At 44.7% G+C, this 15,915-nt stretch overlaps 1 protein-coding gene across 2 annotated transcripts; it reads left to right on the top strand.

The window, feature by feature from the left end:
- The first annotated feature begins 5,011 nt into the window (after positions 1-5,011).
- On the top strand, positions 5,012-14,194 carry EIF1B (eukaryotic translation initiation factor 1B). 2 transcript variants are annotated; one of them, XR_009964479.1, is made up of 5 exons: positions 5,012-5,331; positions 7,175-7,338; positions 8,036-8,137; positions 8,716-8,894; positions 10,338-14,194. XR_009964479.1 is itself a non-coding variant. In XM_062617190.1 (4 exons), the coding sequence occupies exons 1-4, from the start codon at positions 5,301-5,303 to the stop codon at positions 8,758-8,760; spliced, it is 342 nt and encodes a 113-aa protein (XP_062473174.1). In that variant the 5' UTR covers positions 5,012-5,300; the 3' UTR covers positions 8,761-14,194. The 2 variants fall into 2 exon arrangements, 1 of the variants encoding a protein (XP_062473174.1); XM_062617190.1 differs by having other exon boundaries at positions 8,716-14,194.
- Positions 14,195-15,915: the final 1,721 nt, after the last annotated feature.

The following is a 15,915-nucleotide window of genomic DNA, read 5'->3' as shown; positions in this document are numbered from 1 at the left end:
TGATGTCTGAATACTCTTAATATTCACTAATTGGAAATTGTGTTCTTCATCAAAATAGACTTGCAGCTGTTGTCAGGAATGTCTCATCAGACACATTGCATCCCTTGAGGAAATGCAAGGAACAATCACCTAGAGAATCTTGAAAAGACGATGTCCAAGATCTCTAGGGGGAGTTATGAGCCTGAATGTTCTCTCTTCTGCTTTCCATCTTGTGGATACACATCTTTGCATGCTGTAGTCCAAAAGTGTAGCACTGGTATTGACTCTGGGCCATGCTGTCACAAGGGGGTATCCTGTTGGTTAATGAGCTGTCATCATAAACAGGCACTGGGGTATTTTGGTACTTAGCTTTTGTGGCTTGCCCTACAAGCCATGCTCAGTATCCGGGGAGTTCATGGAAGACAAGGCATATTGGAAAGTGCTGTATGAATCTCTCTGCTGTGAGGTTATTGTTCTTTTTTCCTCTGGAGATTCCCAGACTTAGCTGGGAAGTGGGGCTGCAGAGAGGACATGAATGCACCACTGAGTCTGCTTTACACATGCAATTCACCCATTGCTCTGGCTCACCCTGGGCCTGTTCAATATGCAAATACTACCTAATTGTGTAGAGGCAAAGACTGCAGCATATGGCCCTTGTCTCTTCCTGCAGGGATGTTATGTGGGGCTTGAACAAGATGACCTGTTACAGAAATGCTCTCTTGTCTTCAAGCAAAAGTTTATTTCCAGCAGTTCTGCCTTTCAGAAGTGGAACAGATTTGTTAGTGCTCCTGTTGAACTATTGCCATCTTTGGTAAGTGGGGCTGTAGTGGTTCAGTATTGTAGGCTGTTTGGTATTTCAGTACTAAAATCAAGGACTTCAAATTGAACTCCTTGCACCTCAAATAACTCATCTGATAGAAATGAGACTTTGGAGACTGCTGCAGATACAAACCCATTTAGAAAGGGGGTACAAAGTTCCTGTAACTTCCTGTAATGTTGAGCGTAGCTGCCATCTGCTGGTGGTCTGAACGTCCCCTGATGCAGCTTGAGGCCGTTTCCTCTTGTCCTGTCCCTTGTTCCTTGGGAGCAGAGACCGACCCCACCTCACTACAACCTCCTGTCAGGCAGTTGTAGGGAGCGATCAGGTCCCCCCTGAGCCTTCTCTTCTCCACACTGAACCCCCCAGGTCCCTCAGCCCTTCCCCATCACACTTGTGCTCCAGGCCCTGCACCAGCTCCGCTGCCCTTCTCTGGCCCTGCTCCATCACCTCAATGTCTCTCTTGTAGTGAGGGGCCCAGAGCTGAACACAGGATTTGAGGTGTGGCTTCAGAAGGGCCGAGCTCAGGGGGACAGTCACTCTCCAGCCACTCTTCCCAAGTGCAGTTGACCTGTTTCGCTGATGCAAGACAGGGCATTCCCAGCCCATACTTCCATACAGCAGTTCTCTGGAATAACAGAGTGTCTCCCGTTAGGCTGGGTTACTCCTTGCTCCTAAAGGGCAGCCAAGGTACTTCAGAAAGTACCCAGTGAAGGTGCCGTTCTGCACCAGGGTGACAGTTTTTGGCTTCACTATGTCATAGTTTTCATCTGCATGCCTGTGAGTTCCTGGTTTTATTCCTTGCATTTTACCCAGTCATAAATAACCTCTAATGAGTCACATACAGCCTGACAGATGAACTGAATGCAGTAAAAGGCAAGCGAAGGGATCTTTAATTGCAATTCATAACCAGGTTGTGCAAGTATTACACTTAAATAGCTTGAAGCCATGATCAAGATAGAGATGATATTTTGCTTTTCCAGCACAATAGTTGCCAGCTTATACATTAGTCATGGAAAGGCAAGAGTCTCATTCCTAATCCATTGCTTAAACCCTGATGTCTAATAGCTATTAGCAAATGAGATTAACTCCAGCCTCAGCTCTAGGGTGATTAGCCATAAACTGAAATGTAACAGCCTAAGGAACAACCCCGCTTAGGTTTTAGCTCTATTTTAATTGCTGCTACCTTTTGTTTACTGTTGTGCTTGGCCTGCCTTTGCACTCTGGTGTGGCTGGAAGCTCTCACAACAGGGCTTTCATAGGTCTATCACCATGAGTGGCTGCTCAGCAGCAATGGGAAGGACTCAGTCAGGACAAAGGCCCTCAGGACAGCTGCCAGGGGGCAAAAGCAGAAGCACATCTCCTATGCCTGCCCATAGGGGCCAAAGTTTGGTGCAAAGCTCCCCCTGAGGAGGGCAGCAGATGATGCTGCAATGATGCAGCCCCACAGCGATCCCATATGGCCATTGTGGCCCACTGCCAAGGGAATGATAAGCTTGTTGGCCACCACCTTTGTTTTAATTGCTGCCCAGTGCATGCCAAGCTGTGCAATTAGGGTTTGTTTCCATTCCCTCTGCAGTTATTAAGGTTTGCACTTAAGAATGGTCCTTAAAATGAAACCGTGATGAACAACAGTCACATCTTCTTGGTTTATAAAGGAGCTTTGCTGTTTCCCAGAAACCAAATCTCTTTTGCTGTAAACTGCAGGATGAATTCCACAAATCACCCATAGGCCCAGGTAAACCCTGTAGTGAGAAGTAAATACTATTTTAAATACATGAAGATCCAAATTAAGCACAAGAATTGCCACAGTCAGCAAAAAACGCACCCAGACCTGTGGCTTCGGGCTTGGGGTTTGTGTCTCAACACCCACTGTCCTCTCATCCATGGCTAGGCCTGGCCCCAGCCTTTGTCCTGTTGGATTGCCCCAGCACAACCGTTGCAGGAGTATGTAAGTGGAGTGGATGTGAGGTTTTAACCTTTGAGTTTATGTTTTAACTCAAACATTGACCTGGTTCATCGCAGTGTCCCACAGACAGAGGAACTGGCCCAGCCAAGGTAACAAAAACCAGTGGCTGGGGCAAAAAAGGGAAAAGTTTCATGGGAGAGCAAAACAGACAACAGAATTTTGCACAAATATATAGGATTTGCAAAAATGCATCAGAGGCAAAATCCCCCCCCCCCCATTAGTTGTAATGTAATGTCTCTGAGAGAGGTGCTGGAGACATCCTGGGACGTGTCCCTGAGGCTGGGTGTTCTGAGCTTGCTCACCCTGCCCAGAAGGTTTCACAGTGTCCAGATCTGCATCCTGGATCCACATTGTCCAAACCATGCCATGCCCTCTGTGACTGAAGCAGGCACCTCAAGCTCTCTAATCAGCGTCTCCCCATCCTCCCATTACTGTCCCATTGGTGCCTTTGCTTGGGAAGGGGTCAGACAACCCTTCTCTACAGTCCATACTGCAGGAAAGCCTTCATCAGCAATGGCAGCAAAGGGTGAGCAGAGGTTTTGTATGATGGCAAATGGCCTTGCTTTCCCTGAAAATTAAAGCTTGTTTTCAGAGTGCCAGGACCAGAAACTTTCTTAGACCAATGCACAGTGACATGCATTAAGGTACTGCAGTGCTGATCCAGGCCTTGGAGCATTGAAGAGAAATAGCACTTTGGTTTAAGAGGACTGAAGCTTGGTATAAAAGCCAAAAAAAGAAGGAGAAATAGAGCTTCTGGCAATTGTGCCAGTGCAAGTAAGTTACTGAGCCTCTACAAAGTCATTGTAGCATGGTGGCACCCAGGCTGTGCCCAGCACAGGGGCACAATCCCTGCCCTGGCCCTGCTGCCGCAGTGGTGCTGATCCAGGCCAGGATGCTGGTGGCTTCCTGGGCACAAGCTGCTCATGTTCAGCTCCATCATTCAGCACCTGCAGGTCCTTTCCCATGAGCAGTTTCCAGCCCAAGCCTGCAGCACTGCATGGGGCGGTTGTGGCCCAACTGCAGGACCCAGCACTTTGCCTTCTTGAACCTCACCCCTTTGGCCACAGCCCATGGATCCAGCCTGTCCAGATCTCCCTGCAGAGCCTCCAGATCAACCGGCCCTAATAATAATCACTGAAGATATTAAACAAGACTGGCCCTAACACTGAGCCCTGAGGGACACCGCTAGTGATGGTCACCAACTGGATGTGATACCATTTGGGCTCTGCCCCAAAGACAAGAGAATCCACCCATGCAGGCCATAAGCAGCCAGTTTCTTCAGGAGAATGCTATGTTTGACTGAGGAAGGGGGAAGCACCATTTCAGATCAGCTTGACGCCACACGAAGGGAGGCCAGCAAACAGCAGCACCCAAGCATGAAGGGAGCCAACACTGTGCCCCTGTGGCCAAGAAGGCCAATGGCATCCTGGGGTGTATTAGAAGGGCGGTGGTTAGTAGGTCGAGAGAGGTCCTCCTTCCCCTCTACTCTGCCCTGGTGAGACCCCATCTGGAATATTGTGTCCAGTTCTGGGCCCCTCAGTTCAAGAAGGACAGGGAGCTGCTGGAGAGAGTCCAGCGCAGGGCAACCAAGATGATTAAGGGAGTGGAGCATCTCCCTTATGAGGAAAGACTGAGGGAGCTGGGTCTCTATAGCTTGGAGAAGAGGAGACTGAGGGGTGACCTTATAAGTGTCTATAAATATATAAAGGGGGAGTGTCACGAGGATGGAGCCAGGCTCTACTCAGTGGCAAACAATGATAGGACAAGGGGTAATGGGTACAAACTGGAACACAAGAGGTTCCACTTAAACTTGAGAAGAAACTTCTTCTCAGTGAGGGTGATAGCGCACTGGAACAGGCTGCCCAGGGAGGTTGTGGAGTCTCCTTCCCTGGAGACATTCAAAACCCGCCTGGACACATTCCTGTGTAACACTAGGTGTTCCTGCTCCGGCAGGGGAATTGGACTAGATCTTTCCAATCTCTAGCATGCTGTGATACTGTGGTGAAGGGAAGCCCCCATCGGGGTCTCTCCCGGAGGCCTGCCACGTCCTGCGGGCGCGCAGCACGGCGAGGGAACGATGGGCTCCTGTGGGGCTCCGTTCCCCGCCTGGGGAAGGCAGGGACGTGCGGGCACACAACCCTACCGTGACCACTAGCCACCGCCACCGCCACCGCCAGCCTCCTCAGGCGGCGGCCATTGGGCACGGTGCGCACTGGGTACCGCGACCCCTCACCGGGGCGGGGTCAGCCGCCATTTTGTGAGGGGGACCGGCGGCCGCTGCCCGTTAACGGCGCTGCGGGGCGGGTGCCGGGCCGTGGGCTCCGGCCGCTCTTCCTTCCTCTTCGCGCTTGCTTCTCCTTTCTCGCCCTTCTCCGCCTTTCCCTCCCCTTTCCTTCCCTCTCAGGCTCGCCGCCCTCCCTCCGCTTTTGTTATCCCTCCTCCGATCCCCGCCCCGCCGGCACTGCGGAGCCGTGACCCGTGAGCACCCAGCCGCGGCCTTTTCCCCGCTGCTCCAGCCTCTCGCCGCAGAGTCGCATGTCATCTATCCAGAACCTCCAGTCCTTCGGTAAGAGCCGCCGGCACCCCCGTGTGCCGCACAGAGACCCACAGTGGTCCCCCTCGGCTGGCCCCGGTCACCCCGTCCTCGGCCCCCGGCCCTGTTCCCTAGGGCCCCGGTGCGGTTCGAGCGTCGGTGCCCCGGCCTCCGAGGTGATGCTGAAGCGGGTGCAGCCCGGGAGTTGTGGCCTTTGTGGACAGAGGGAGCCTGAGGTTCATGTGCTCTACTGAGAAGGGAATAATTTCCTCAGTTCCAGTTGCTTGTTGATTTGCTGCCTCATCCATAACAATGCCCCCAGAACCTGGCCCATGCCTTGCCGAGGCTGTAGGTTCTGTAGTTTGAGCTGTACAGAAGGTAGGTAATTTCTGCTGTATTAACAGGGAAGTTTACCACGCTGTGCCGTGGTTCTTCTTATCTATGGGTGACAGAAACGAGCAGGTTAACACTTCATACGATAACGTTGTCAGGGTTTTGGCTGCAAGTTTTGTTTCTCATCTTCTGCACTTGTAACTTGTACGAGAAAGTTCTGTTAGTCACGATTTAGGAGCTGACCCTGCCCTTAGGAAGGTGCTGCCCATAGGATCTGTTTGAAGCGATCCACTGTTAACACCTGCCGTGCTGGCTCATCACCAGCCTAGAATCCTAAACTCTGGCAAGTGAAATTCATGCCTGAATCCCCTCCTTTTTTCCTACTGGAATTTTATGTTAGTGTTTGCCCCACAGACCATGGTTCACAGTGTGTTTTGACCATAATAGGAATTAAGCCAGTCAAGCTTCCCAGTGCTGTACTTGTTCCTTGTGGTGCTTGCATCCTCATCCTGCTTGCAGTGCCTTTAATGCTCTTGTCCTTCTTGTTTCTACATAGGTCAGTGTGTCTGCAGCTGAAGTACTGTTGCTGTTTCTGCTGAAGTCTTACCCTTTTGGGGCGCTTGCTTTGAGTGTGTGGCAAAACTGTATTGGTGTGTTTAGGTTTGTGCTTTGGATGGAAGTTTGGGACGTTGTAGCATAGGTGGCTGTTGAACCTATACTTCTTGAAGATCAGACTTTGCAATATTCTGATTAGTATCAAAAAATTACTTGTGATTTATCTTAAAAAATAATACTTAAAAGCACTTCATTCTTCAAGGTTTATTTGAAGTGGCTGATTAGGAAAGTTGTTGGGCCATAAAATTTCTTTATAGTGTGTTAAATATGTTTTCATGGAGAATAAGAAGTATAACCCAGAAAGTCTTCTTAAATGCTTCCTGTTTCACCTGTGCTAGATCAATGTAAGCTTGGAAGAATTTGACAACTGTCTCAGTCACTCTGAATTAATTTTGCTACAATTCTTGCCTAAAATTACTGACTGGCAGAGGGGTGCTGGGTTACAGCCAGCCTCTGACACTTCTGAGTGTCTGTGGCTGTGTTTTGTTTGTATTAGTAGCCAAGAATTACAGCCATGCCTTAAAATGCTGGTAGTGTGGTTGTCACAGTGTAAGACTTCTGCTCTGTAAAGGGAGGCTGTGTACAGGAGCTTCTTTATTGTCTACTTATCAGCTGATCTGATGAAAGACAGGATTGCCCTTAAAATGCATGTGGCCATCTAAAACTTAAGGTGCATATGATGTTCTCTCGAAACCATGTTTTCAGTTTTAGAAGCTTCAGGTTTTGCAGTTTGCAAGGAATAGTGAAGTAAATTGAAACTGTTGCTGAAAATGGTTTGTATCCAGGAGGGCATTGAAGGCACCAGATGCATGACAGTTGAGAGCGCTGTGTTGAGACAGTAGCCTAGTGAGACTTAATACAGCTGGAGAAAGCAGTGCTCTGATTTTTAAGGATATATTTAAACATTATGTGTTTGTAACTCCCACAGACCCCTTTGCTGATGCAACAAAGGGTGACGACTTACTCCCGGCGGGGACTGAGGATTACATTCATATAAGGATCCAGCAACGGAACGGAAGAAAGACACTGACAACTGTTCAGGGGATTGCAGATGATTATGACAAGAAGAAACTTGTGAAAGCTTTCAAAAAGGTAAAGTTACTGATTTGATTTGGTAATAAATATATTATGTAAAGGAGTATGATAGATTTGAATAAGAGATAACAATATTTGTTTTATTTCACTCTTGCCAGTGCACATCACTTTCATATTCAGATTGATCCCTTTCCCTGTCTTTCTCATAACTCCTGTCAGGGTCTAGTGACACTGATTTTTTTGCTAAAAAGTTTAGTGTTTTTTCCGATAAAGAAGTAAATAAAATGCATTCTGAATGTTTCATTAAATTCACAGATACCTGGCTGCTTTGATGTAAAGAATAAAATCAGGTTAGAATAGAACTGTTTTTGCATTCCTGCTTCTGTCATAAGCTGTGTTGCTGTTGAAAATGGAGACTTTGAGTTCTCCAGGATAAAAAATACTTATTTAAAACGGTGTGGAGCTGAAAGGCTGTATCTTACAACTTTATTTTCTTTTCTTGTGATGAGCATTGGCCAGTTCCTTCTGCACAGTCGCCAATGCTGTCTTTGCTTGAATTTACCATCAGCAGTTTAGTTCATGTCTGTATGTATCAGCAGATATACCAACCCCAGCGTAAAACAGATCTAGCCTTTGCCTTGCTTGGCATCAGAATTTAGTGTGCAGCGTCTGTGACAAAATCCTGCTGAAAAGACTTGCTAAGCGAAATCGTAATGTACAGCAGATGTCTGACAATGTGAATGTTTCTCTCTAGAAATTTGCTTGTAATGGTACTGTGATTGAACATCCCGAATACGGTGAAGTTATCCAGCTTCAAGGTGACCAGAGGAAGAACATTTGCCAATTCCTCTTGGAGGTGAGGGACTGCAGATAAATACCTAAAGTTCTCTGGAAGAATTACGGTGACAGGTGGCACTGATGTTAGTTAACCAGCTAAAGATGTCACTATAGTTCCTTTGTGTTTTCAGCCAAAAAGTAAAATGACGCTTGCAGAACGAGAGTAAACCTGTGGTAAGAATCAGTGCACTGTAGAATGTGTTTACCTTGCTACAGGATTGCACTTGTTCTTTGCCAGCGCAACGCGAGGTCTCCATTTATAAAATCGAGTGTTTGATGCAAACCACAATTTTGAGACTGCAAACCCTGTAGAGGAAAGATGCTTACTGATGGCAATCATGAGGCAGAGGTGTTAACACTGTCAAAGACGAAGTGCTAGGACTACAGAACAAGTCAGATATCTGATAAGATTTTCTTCTTTATGTAGTCAGTTTTTCTGCTTGGCCCAGAAGCATTCCAGAAACTAGGAAACTGCTTTATTGACTATATACTGTGTTGCAGTATTTTTAATGAAAGTATAAGATTATGGTAACTTGATATCACTGTAATATCCCAAGCATATCAGCTTTACTGAAATGTGTTGCTTTTCTCCTTTAGATTGGCATTGTCAAGGAAGAACAACTGAAAGTTCATGGTTTCTAAAATACCTGTACTCTCATGAAGAACCCTGCTTGTTTGGCTTTTCTCTGAAAATGAATCTTTGCAGTGAATGGACTTCCCTGTTACCTGGACGTTTAAAACTTGATTCAGATTTGCATGACTGTGTGAAACATGTGGTGTGTAGCCCAGAAACGCATAAGAAAACTTCAGTAAGGTGGTTATGAAGACACATGAGAACTTTAACACATTTCCAATGGAAATGTTTTAGTGATGATTGTTCAGTTTAGTACTCTCCACCTGACTTAAAATGTGTGGGTTGTATTAAAATAGTGTGTCTTGATGCATAAAAATAAAAGTTTATTCATATATTTTCTGGGATATCTGAAATGCTTTAGCTTAAGTTTTAAGCTAGCACAGCAGCCTTACTAAAGAATGGCTGAACTGTTTTGCAGCAAGCATTATGTCTCAGGGCTGATTGAATAAATGGGAAAATCTACCTGATGAAGTATTAGTTAATTAATCAGTAGATTAGCTTGATGTGATCTTACCCTGTAGCTGTAAGACTAGAGCTTTAAAGTCTTTAGTGTAGGTGTATCTTAGTAGCAGCATGATATGACATAAATTGTTTGCTGAGTAAGTAACCGGATCTTCTCTAAATTTTACTGCAGTGACTATGATGTATTAGTGTTAGGCATAGTAAGATTAAAATAAGCTGACCTCCTTAAGGCTATTACTGGGAACATGCCAAAGGTTTAGGTCTTACATAGCACTCCCAGAAAATCCCATGTACTTCCTTCAAATGTTTTATTTCCTGTGTCACTGAGTGAAGGAAAGGCATTGAGCTGGCTTCTACCATGACTGTGCATTTAATATTGGCAAGCAGAGTGCTTTGATTAGCTCAGAAGGAAGGAAGGTAACAGGCTCCACAATAACCTTTGTTATTCCTGGTATCAAGTTTGCTGTGATTAATGGTTAATATGGAGGGGTTTGTTATGGGGTTTGGGTGTTACTATAGAAGGCTGGGTTAGTTTACTTTTCTCACAGGCAATGCATTCAGTGTTACCTGAAGTTAGAACAGGTTTGCTCCACCACAATTTTCATGTAGTTCCAGTTAGCTGCCAGCATTTGGTATTCTGCTTTTAAGACATGCCTCTTTACAGAACAAAATGCCTTCATTTGGTGAAACATGCAGATCTTACCTTACTTGTCAGATAGACTTGGAAATTTTCTCTGAAACAATTCAAAACATGCTGAACTAGGAAACCATAACTATAGTGGGAAACGTTAAAAAAACTTCTTGTAATATCATATTGATTCTCTGGAAAGGAAGAAAGAGACATTGCTAAGACCAATTCATAACTTAGAAAAAAGAATTGATGACTACCTAAGTAAACACCAAGACTAGGCTAAACTGCATTACTGAGTATCACCTGTGCATATACTTAGTTTCCTGTTCATGATTGCCTTTTTAAATAGAAATGCTTAATTTTAACTCATACGGGCCTTTTGCTTCTGTTGTTACATTTCTGAATTCAGGAATGAACCTTTATGGCACTAGAAACAATTTGGGGAGCATTTTAGAGCATTCACATGACAATTTCTTTCTCTGTCTGGTCTAGACAATTCCACCTGTAAGAATCCAGTGTCTCAATCTCCACAAAATTCTGCCTGGTGTTACAGATCTTAACTCTTCCAGAGAAAGGATGTTTCAGAAGATGGTACACTGTTAAGGTATAATGTGTTCAAGAGGAGGAGGGAATGCCTACAGGAAAATGTGGAATACACACAGAACAAATATCCCAGGCATAAGTGTTACGCAAGTCTTGCACATTAGCAGAATAAAGTCATTGCAAGTTTACCTAGTCCTGATTCATAAATGTTAAAGGAATTAAGTATTTGGGGGTACATAGCACTTGGTGATTTTCATTTTATCAAATGCCAGAAAAACTGATATTCTCATTTAAGCCCAAGAGGAAAACCAAGCAGTATCTTCTCCTAGTTTCACTGGTATTACATTAGTACTTCTAAGTGGGTTTTGAATTGGAAATTAACGAATGATTAGCAAGAGTCATGTGTTACTGAATCACTCTTCATTTCAGATGGCATTCCACTAACTTTTGCTACCTAAGCTTGAGTCATTTCTTCATAGTCATTCTGCTTGGAATAAGTTAGAAAAACCTTTTTCTTCCTCCTTATTTAAGTCCTATCTGATAGGAGGAGCCTTGCAGTTGAAAGCTGGCTCAAGTTTTATGTTCTAGTGTTTTGACCTATAAGATACAAAATTAAAAGGAGAGGGAATAAGTAACATGTTAGAAGTTTAAATAGACGGGATTTGTAACAAACAAGCTTTTAGAGGGAAAGCAGAATTTTTTGTCACTGTATTTTAAACTAGAACAGTGTCTCTATAAGATTGTAACTAGCCTTGTGTCATGGCAGCTGGCAACCCAGAACCACGCAGCCACTCGCTCACTCCCTCCCCTTCCTCCCCCTGTTCCCAGAGGGACGGGTAGGAGAATTGAAAGAATGTAACTCCCGTGGGTTGAGAAAAAAACAGTCCAGTAACAAAGGTATAACACAAACCACTGCTGCTACCGCCAATAATGATAAGGGAAATAACAAGGGAAGAGAATACAACTGCTCCTCACCTGCTGGACGATACCCAGCCTGACCCGAGCAGTGATTTAGCCCTTCCGGGTAACTGCTCCCAGTTTCTATACTGGGCATGATGTGCTCTGGTATGGGATACCTCTTTGGTTAGTTTGGGTCAGGTGTCCTGTCTCTGCTTCCTCCCAGCTTCCCCTCCTCCCTGGCAGAGCATGAGACTCAGGAAGTTCTTGATCAGACTAAACATTACTGAACAACAACTAAAACATCGGTGTTATCAGCACTGTTCCCAGGCCGAAAGTCAAAACCACAGCACTGCACCAGCTACGAAGGAGGAAAAAAATGACTGCTACTGCTGAACCCAGGACACCTTGTTATAAACCCAAGCCTCTCTGCATGTTCTAGAGGAAAGGCTTCAATAATTTCATGTTTTATCTTATGCTGAAACTTCTTTGTCAAAGCTCAGCCTATTTGGAATATATATCCCTTTTTCAAGACAGCTGAAAAACGTGGGAGACATTGGGAAATAAATGCTTCTGTTACTTCCATGAAAACCTGTTTTCACAGTGATGGCAGGTTTCAATCTTTCCATCTATTCAAAAAGAGATTGAAAAATGGTAAAGGATGTGGCCCGTAATTGTGGAGGCAGTAAAAGGGAGCTAACAATGGAAAACATTTTTAATGTTTTTAAACCCACTAGAAGGACTCATGACTGGGGAAGCTGAGACTGCAAAGAATGGTGGCTTCTTTTTGTGGGAATATTGTGAAGTCTGTGTTCTACAGATCTCCAAATCAAGGTTGCCTTCTCTAGGCTTAACCACAAGCTGCAGCGAGCTGTAGGAACTGCTGTTATAAATTCACAGCCTTGCTGTGCCTAGCTGTATTAGGCTGTTGTAGCTGCCTTTTCTAGAGTAAGGGATTGCATAAATTCATGGAATTGTCTGTTCAGAGCCTACATCTACTAAATGCAGCTATGAACAGTGAAACCGTTGCTTCTCAAATGGTGGTAACAGTCCTTATTTGTAGAAGATTGAGTAATTTGGATCTGTGAGCTGCCTATTTCCTCTTGTGTGAATTGTCAGGCCCTTGATCTCTACCTGTGGTCTGCTAAATGTGGTCATGTGTTTGAGATGAGCATGAAGAGCGCAACTGTGGGCAGATGAGCAGTAATTTTCTCAAGTGAAAGAATCTCTGAAAAGAGTAGTGCCTGGATTGTGTGTGTGTACTACCCATTGGTTCAGTGGCTTTGCTAAACCTACTTCCTGCACGACAGTCTCGCAGAGCCTAAATGAAAAGTGTTCTATTCTGGAGAACTTTGGGGAGGGAGGAGGGAACCTCATAAACAAAACAGCTTAGGAAATGAGTTTGTATCTTAATTCTGTTTTCATTAACTTAGATTCTGAGCTGCAAGACCTCCATAACATTGTTATTTCTGTGTCTTTAAAAATCCTAATTACATTTCCTTGAGAGTTTGGCATTTATGGTTCTAAATATATGTAAAGCCATTATAAAAATTGTGAAGCATTGCTGAAGCTTAAATATTTGAACAAAGCAATAATTAAAGCAGAGCTCTGTGTTTTGCCCTGTACTTCTTGTGATGGGGATGTGGTTGCCCTGAAGATGTACCGGTATTTACAGACCTGCCAGTAAGTGGATATCCTTGCTGTAGTGTGATACCCTGCTTGTAGTTTTTGTGAGATCTTATCTAATGTGCTGCACTGTTACAGGATGTACTACTCTAATTTTACAGTATAGGACAGAGGTACTTTGAGTTCAGTCAGCAATTGTATTTTTTTCTTAGTCTTCCTGGAAGGCTCTGGTGTACAGGATCCGTGTGTTACACCCTCGTTTAAAGAGGTTCAGTAGTTCCTCTTACTGTGTGAAAGTATGTACGAGTATTTAGCTAGTTATAGAATGGGGCCTTTTTATTGCTTATTTTGGGACACAGTAGGGGTTACTGTCACTTTTGGTGTGTGCAGTGTTTATTGTCACAGGGTGTTCTGTAAATTCGTGTGCCACTGCCAATAAGGAAGTGGTATTGGTCTTAGAGGTTCAGATGTATTAAGTACTAAGAGTCTGCCTTCCTCCTAAGACTCTCCATATGTCCATACTCAGTTTAGTTAGGAACATGTCCATGCACAGCAACATGAAGGTTAATTCTCCAGTTGTCAGATGAAAGTTTTTGAGGTGAATAAGGCAAAAATTACATAGTTGTTTGATATTTGCTGTACAGATGCTTCATGCCTATTCTTTCGAGTTTACATTGAAAAGAAGAAAACCTGAGAAGAGGATTCATGCTTGGCATGCCTTTTTAATGTTTGGTACATGTCCGTGATTGAACTGTTGATGAACAAGTCTTAACCTGTATTGGAGTATTGTTAGAGAGCTGAGACAACAAAATCTTTGGAAGTAAAATGTACCAGTGTTATTTTATGTATGGTTTTCTAAAACAAATTTAATGTTACGTTATTACTGAGGAGGGTTATTTTTTTGGGTGGAAGATAGAAGTAGTGTGATTTAATAGTGATGTATGTCATCCTCTTGTAACTGGCTTTGATGTTATATTTTCTCTTTTAAATTTCTACCACAGTGTGTACTAACCAACTTAAAGAAGGATTGTGACTTGTACTGGGATGTCATAGCTCTGAACCAGAATGATTTACGTCTAAAATTTTGCATAGAAGAGGATCATCCAGTTTCTTGAATAAGCAAAATGCAGTGGTTTAGGATGAAGCTAATAACATGCTCAAGTTTGGTCTCAGCTATTTTAGAACATTTTGCATCTGTGAAATGTGACAGCACATTTCTGAAATTAATTTGGGGTCTGATTAAAAGTCCTTGTGTGGATAATAAATGCTATTTTCCTTTTTAAGCCATCTTTGCTGTGATTATGCAGCAAAAAACCCCATGATCCAGGCTCACGTTATGAGTAGCTGAATTCTGCAGACATTGCAAGTAGAACAGCAGTGCTTCTTAGGTACAGGATGTAACTGTCAGCTGTGTTTGTGGCCCCTCGCACAGATGACAGGCAAACAGCACTGTCCCCATGGTACAGAGAGGCAAGCCTCGGGTATCACAGTGGGACGGCACCATGGAGAACGTGGTGGTACACCCATTGCAGTAGCTGTCCCACAGATGAACCAGAAGGATTCTCTCTTGGATAGACCCAGCAAATGCCATTGGACGTGTTACAAACAGTTACTGGGAGAGGGCAACGAAAGGTTGTTAAAAATACAAATTCTGATGTAAGAGTTTTATTTTACGTTTCGGGGGGGGGGGGGGGGGTAGGGGGCACCTGCACTTTTCTTCCCCAAATCAATCAAATAATTGGTCTCCTCAAACAAACCAGTTTTACCAATTTTAAATACGTTTTAAACTGCTCATGTGAACAGCCAGCTTGCGATTTCCAGCCTCTGTCCCTAGATGTCAGTAGAAGACAGCGCATGCTGGCGACAGTGACTCTGAAGCCAGGAAAGGACTGTAAAGGTTTGATAGGGGAATGCAGAGAGGAGCATTCGGTGAAATTCCCGTGTAATTGCAGGCATCACCCGTGTAAAACTGTCCGTCCGTCCCCCCCCCCCAAGTTTCCTCTGCCTAAAAGGGAGTGGACCTGAAATCTGTCCCTGGATGTACCCCTTCCCTACTGCGGCTGCACATCATCAAGGGCTTGTACCTCAGTGCATGCCTACTGCTGAGCCTGGTGCAAGAGGTGAGAGGCAGAGTCCTGGAGCACCACTTCAGAGAGAAGAAAGAAATCTACCGAGAGAGGCAAGAGAGGACAACTAGGACTTCATAACGGGTGGAAGTCAGCTCATGGCAAGGTGCCACAGAAGGAGGCAGACCTGCCTTTGTGCCTCTCCACAGTTCCCACCGGCTCATGCTGCCCCTCCTCTGAGAGCAAGCCAGTTCTCAAGGGGAATCGGCAGGAAATGGATTGCTTTTGGGGGTTAGGGAATCACTTTCTGTCCACTTAGTTCTCTGCAGGCCCAGAGAAAGGATGGTGTTGGGTCTGCTGGAGCAAGGTGGAGGAAAGGAGCTCAGCGCACTTTGCATGGAGGCGATGGGATTTGCTGCACACCTGATGCAGCTGCCTACAGAGAAGAGGTAGGGTTAAAAAGCCATCCAATAGCATCCAAAACCACTGCATAAAGTCAGAGGAAGCACCTTTAGGGATCAGCAGTTTGGACAAATAATGGTCCTCTCCTTGGGCTGGGCTCATAAGGGGATCTGAGTGGATCTGAGTATAGACGATGCCCAGGGAACCTGTTCCTCTCCCAGAGCTGTAAGAGCTGGAAGCAGCCAAGATGAATTAGAGATGTGTTCCTCAAACAGGCACAACACTTTGGATTTCAGTGGGTATTTTGTTCATGAAAGGAGGCTGAAACCAGTTTTTAACATCTGTGGGACCAAAACTATAACTGGCTTTTATTACAACTGTTACAGAAGAGGAAAATTCTGATTCGGTGCATCAGTGTTGGAAGGTACTGCTAGGACTTTGGCTAAGAAAGGATAAAAGGTGTCACCACATGATCTTTTAGGAAGTAGTTCTTCCCTGAGCTGACACTGTACAAAGTGTAATTTCTAATTCAGCAC

The sequence above is a fragment of the Pezoporus occidentalis genome, unplaced genomic scaffold (genome assembly GCF_034315485.1).
Source record: "Pezoporus occidentalis ecotype Australia unplaced genomic scaffold, CSIRO_AGI_Poc_V1 ctg193, whole genome shotgun sequence".
Classification (NCBI taxonomy): domain Eukaryota; kingdom Metazoa; phylum Chordata; class Aves; order Psittaciformes; family Psittacidae; genus Pezoporus; species Pezoporus occidentalis.
Note: the sequence above shows the minus strand (reverse complement) of the source record. Positions and strands in the feature narration are given on the sequence as shown.

Coding starts and splice junctions, on each gene's coding strand:
- EIF1B (XM_062617190.1), top strand. CDS start 5,301: ATGTCATCTATCCAGAACCTCCAGTCCTTCG. Junction 5,332..7,174: donor CCAGAACCTCCAGTCCTTCG/GTAAGAGCCGCC, acceptor TAACTCCCACAG/ACCCCTTTGCTGATGCAACA. Junction 8,138..8,715: donor TTTGCCAATTCCTCTTGGAG/GTGAGGGACTGC, acceptor TTTCTCCTTTAG/ATTGGCATTGTCAAGGAAGA.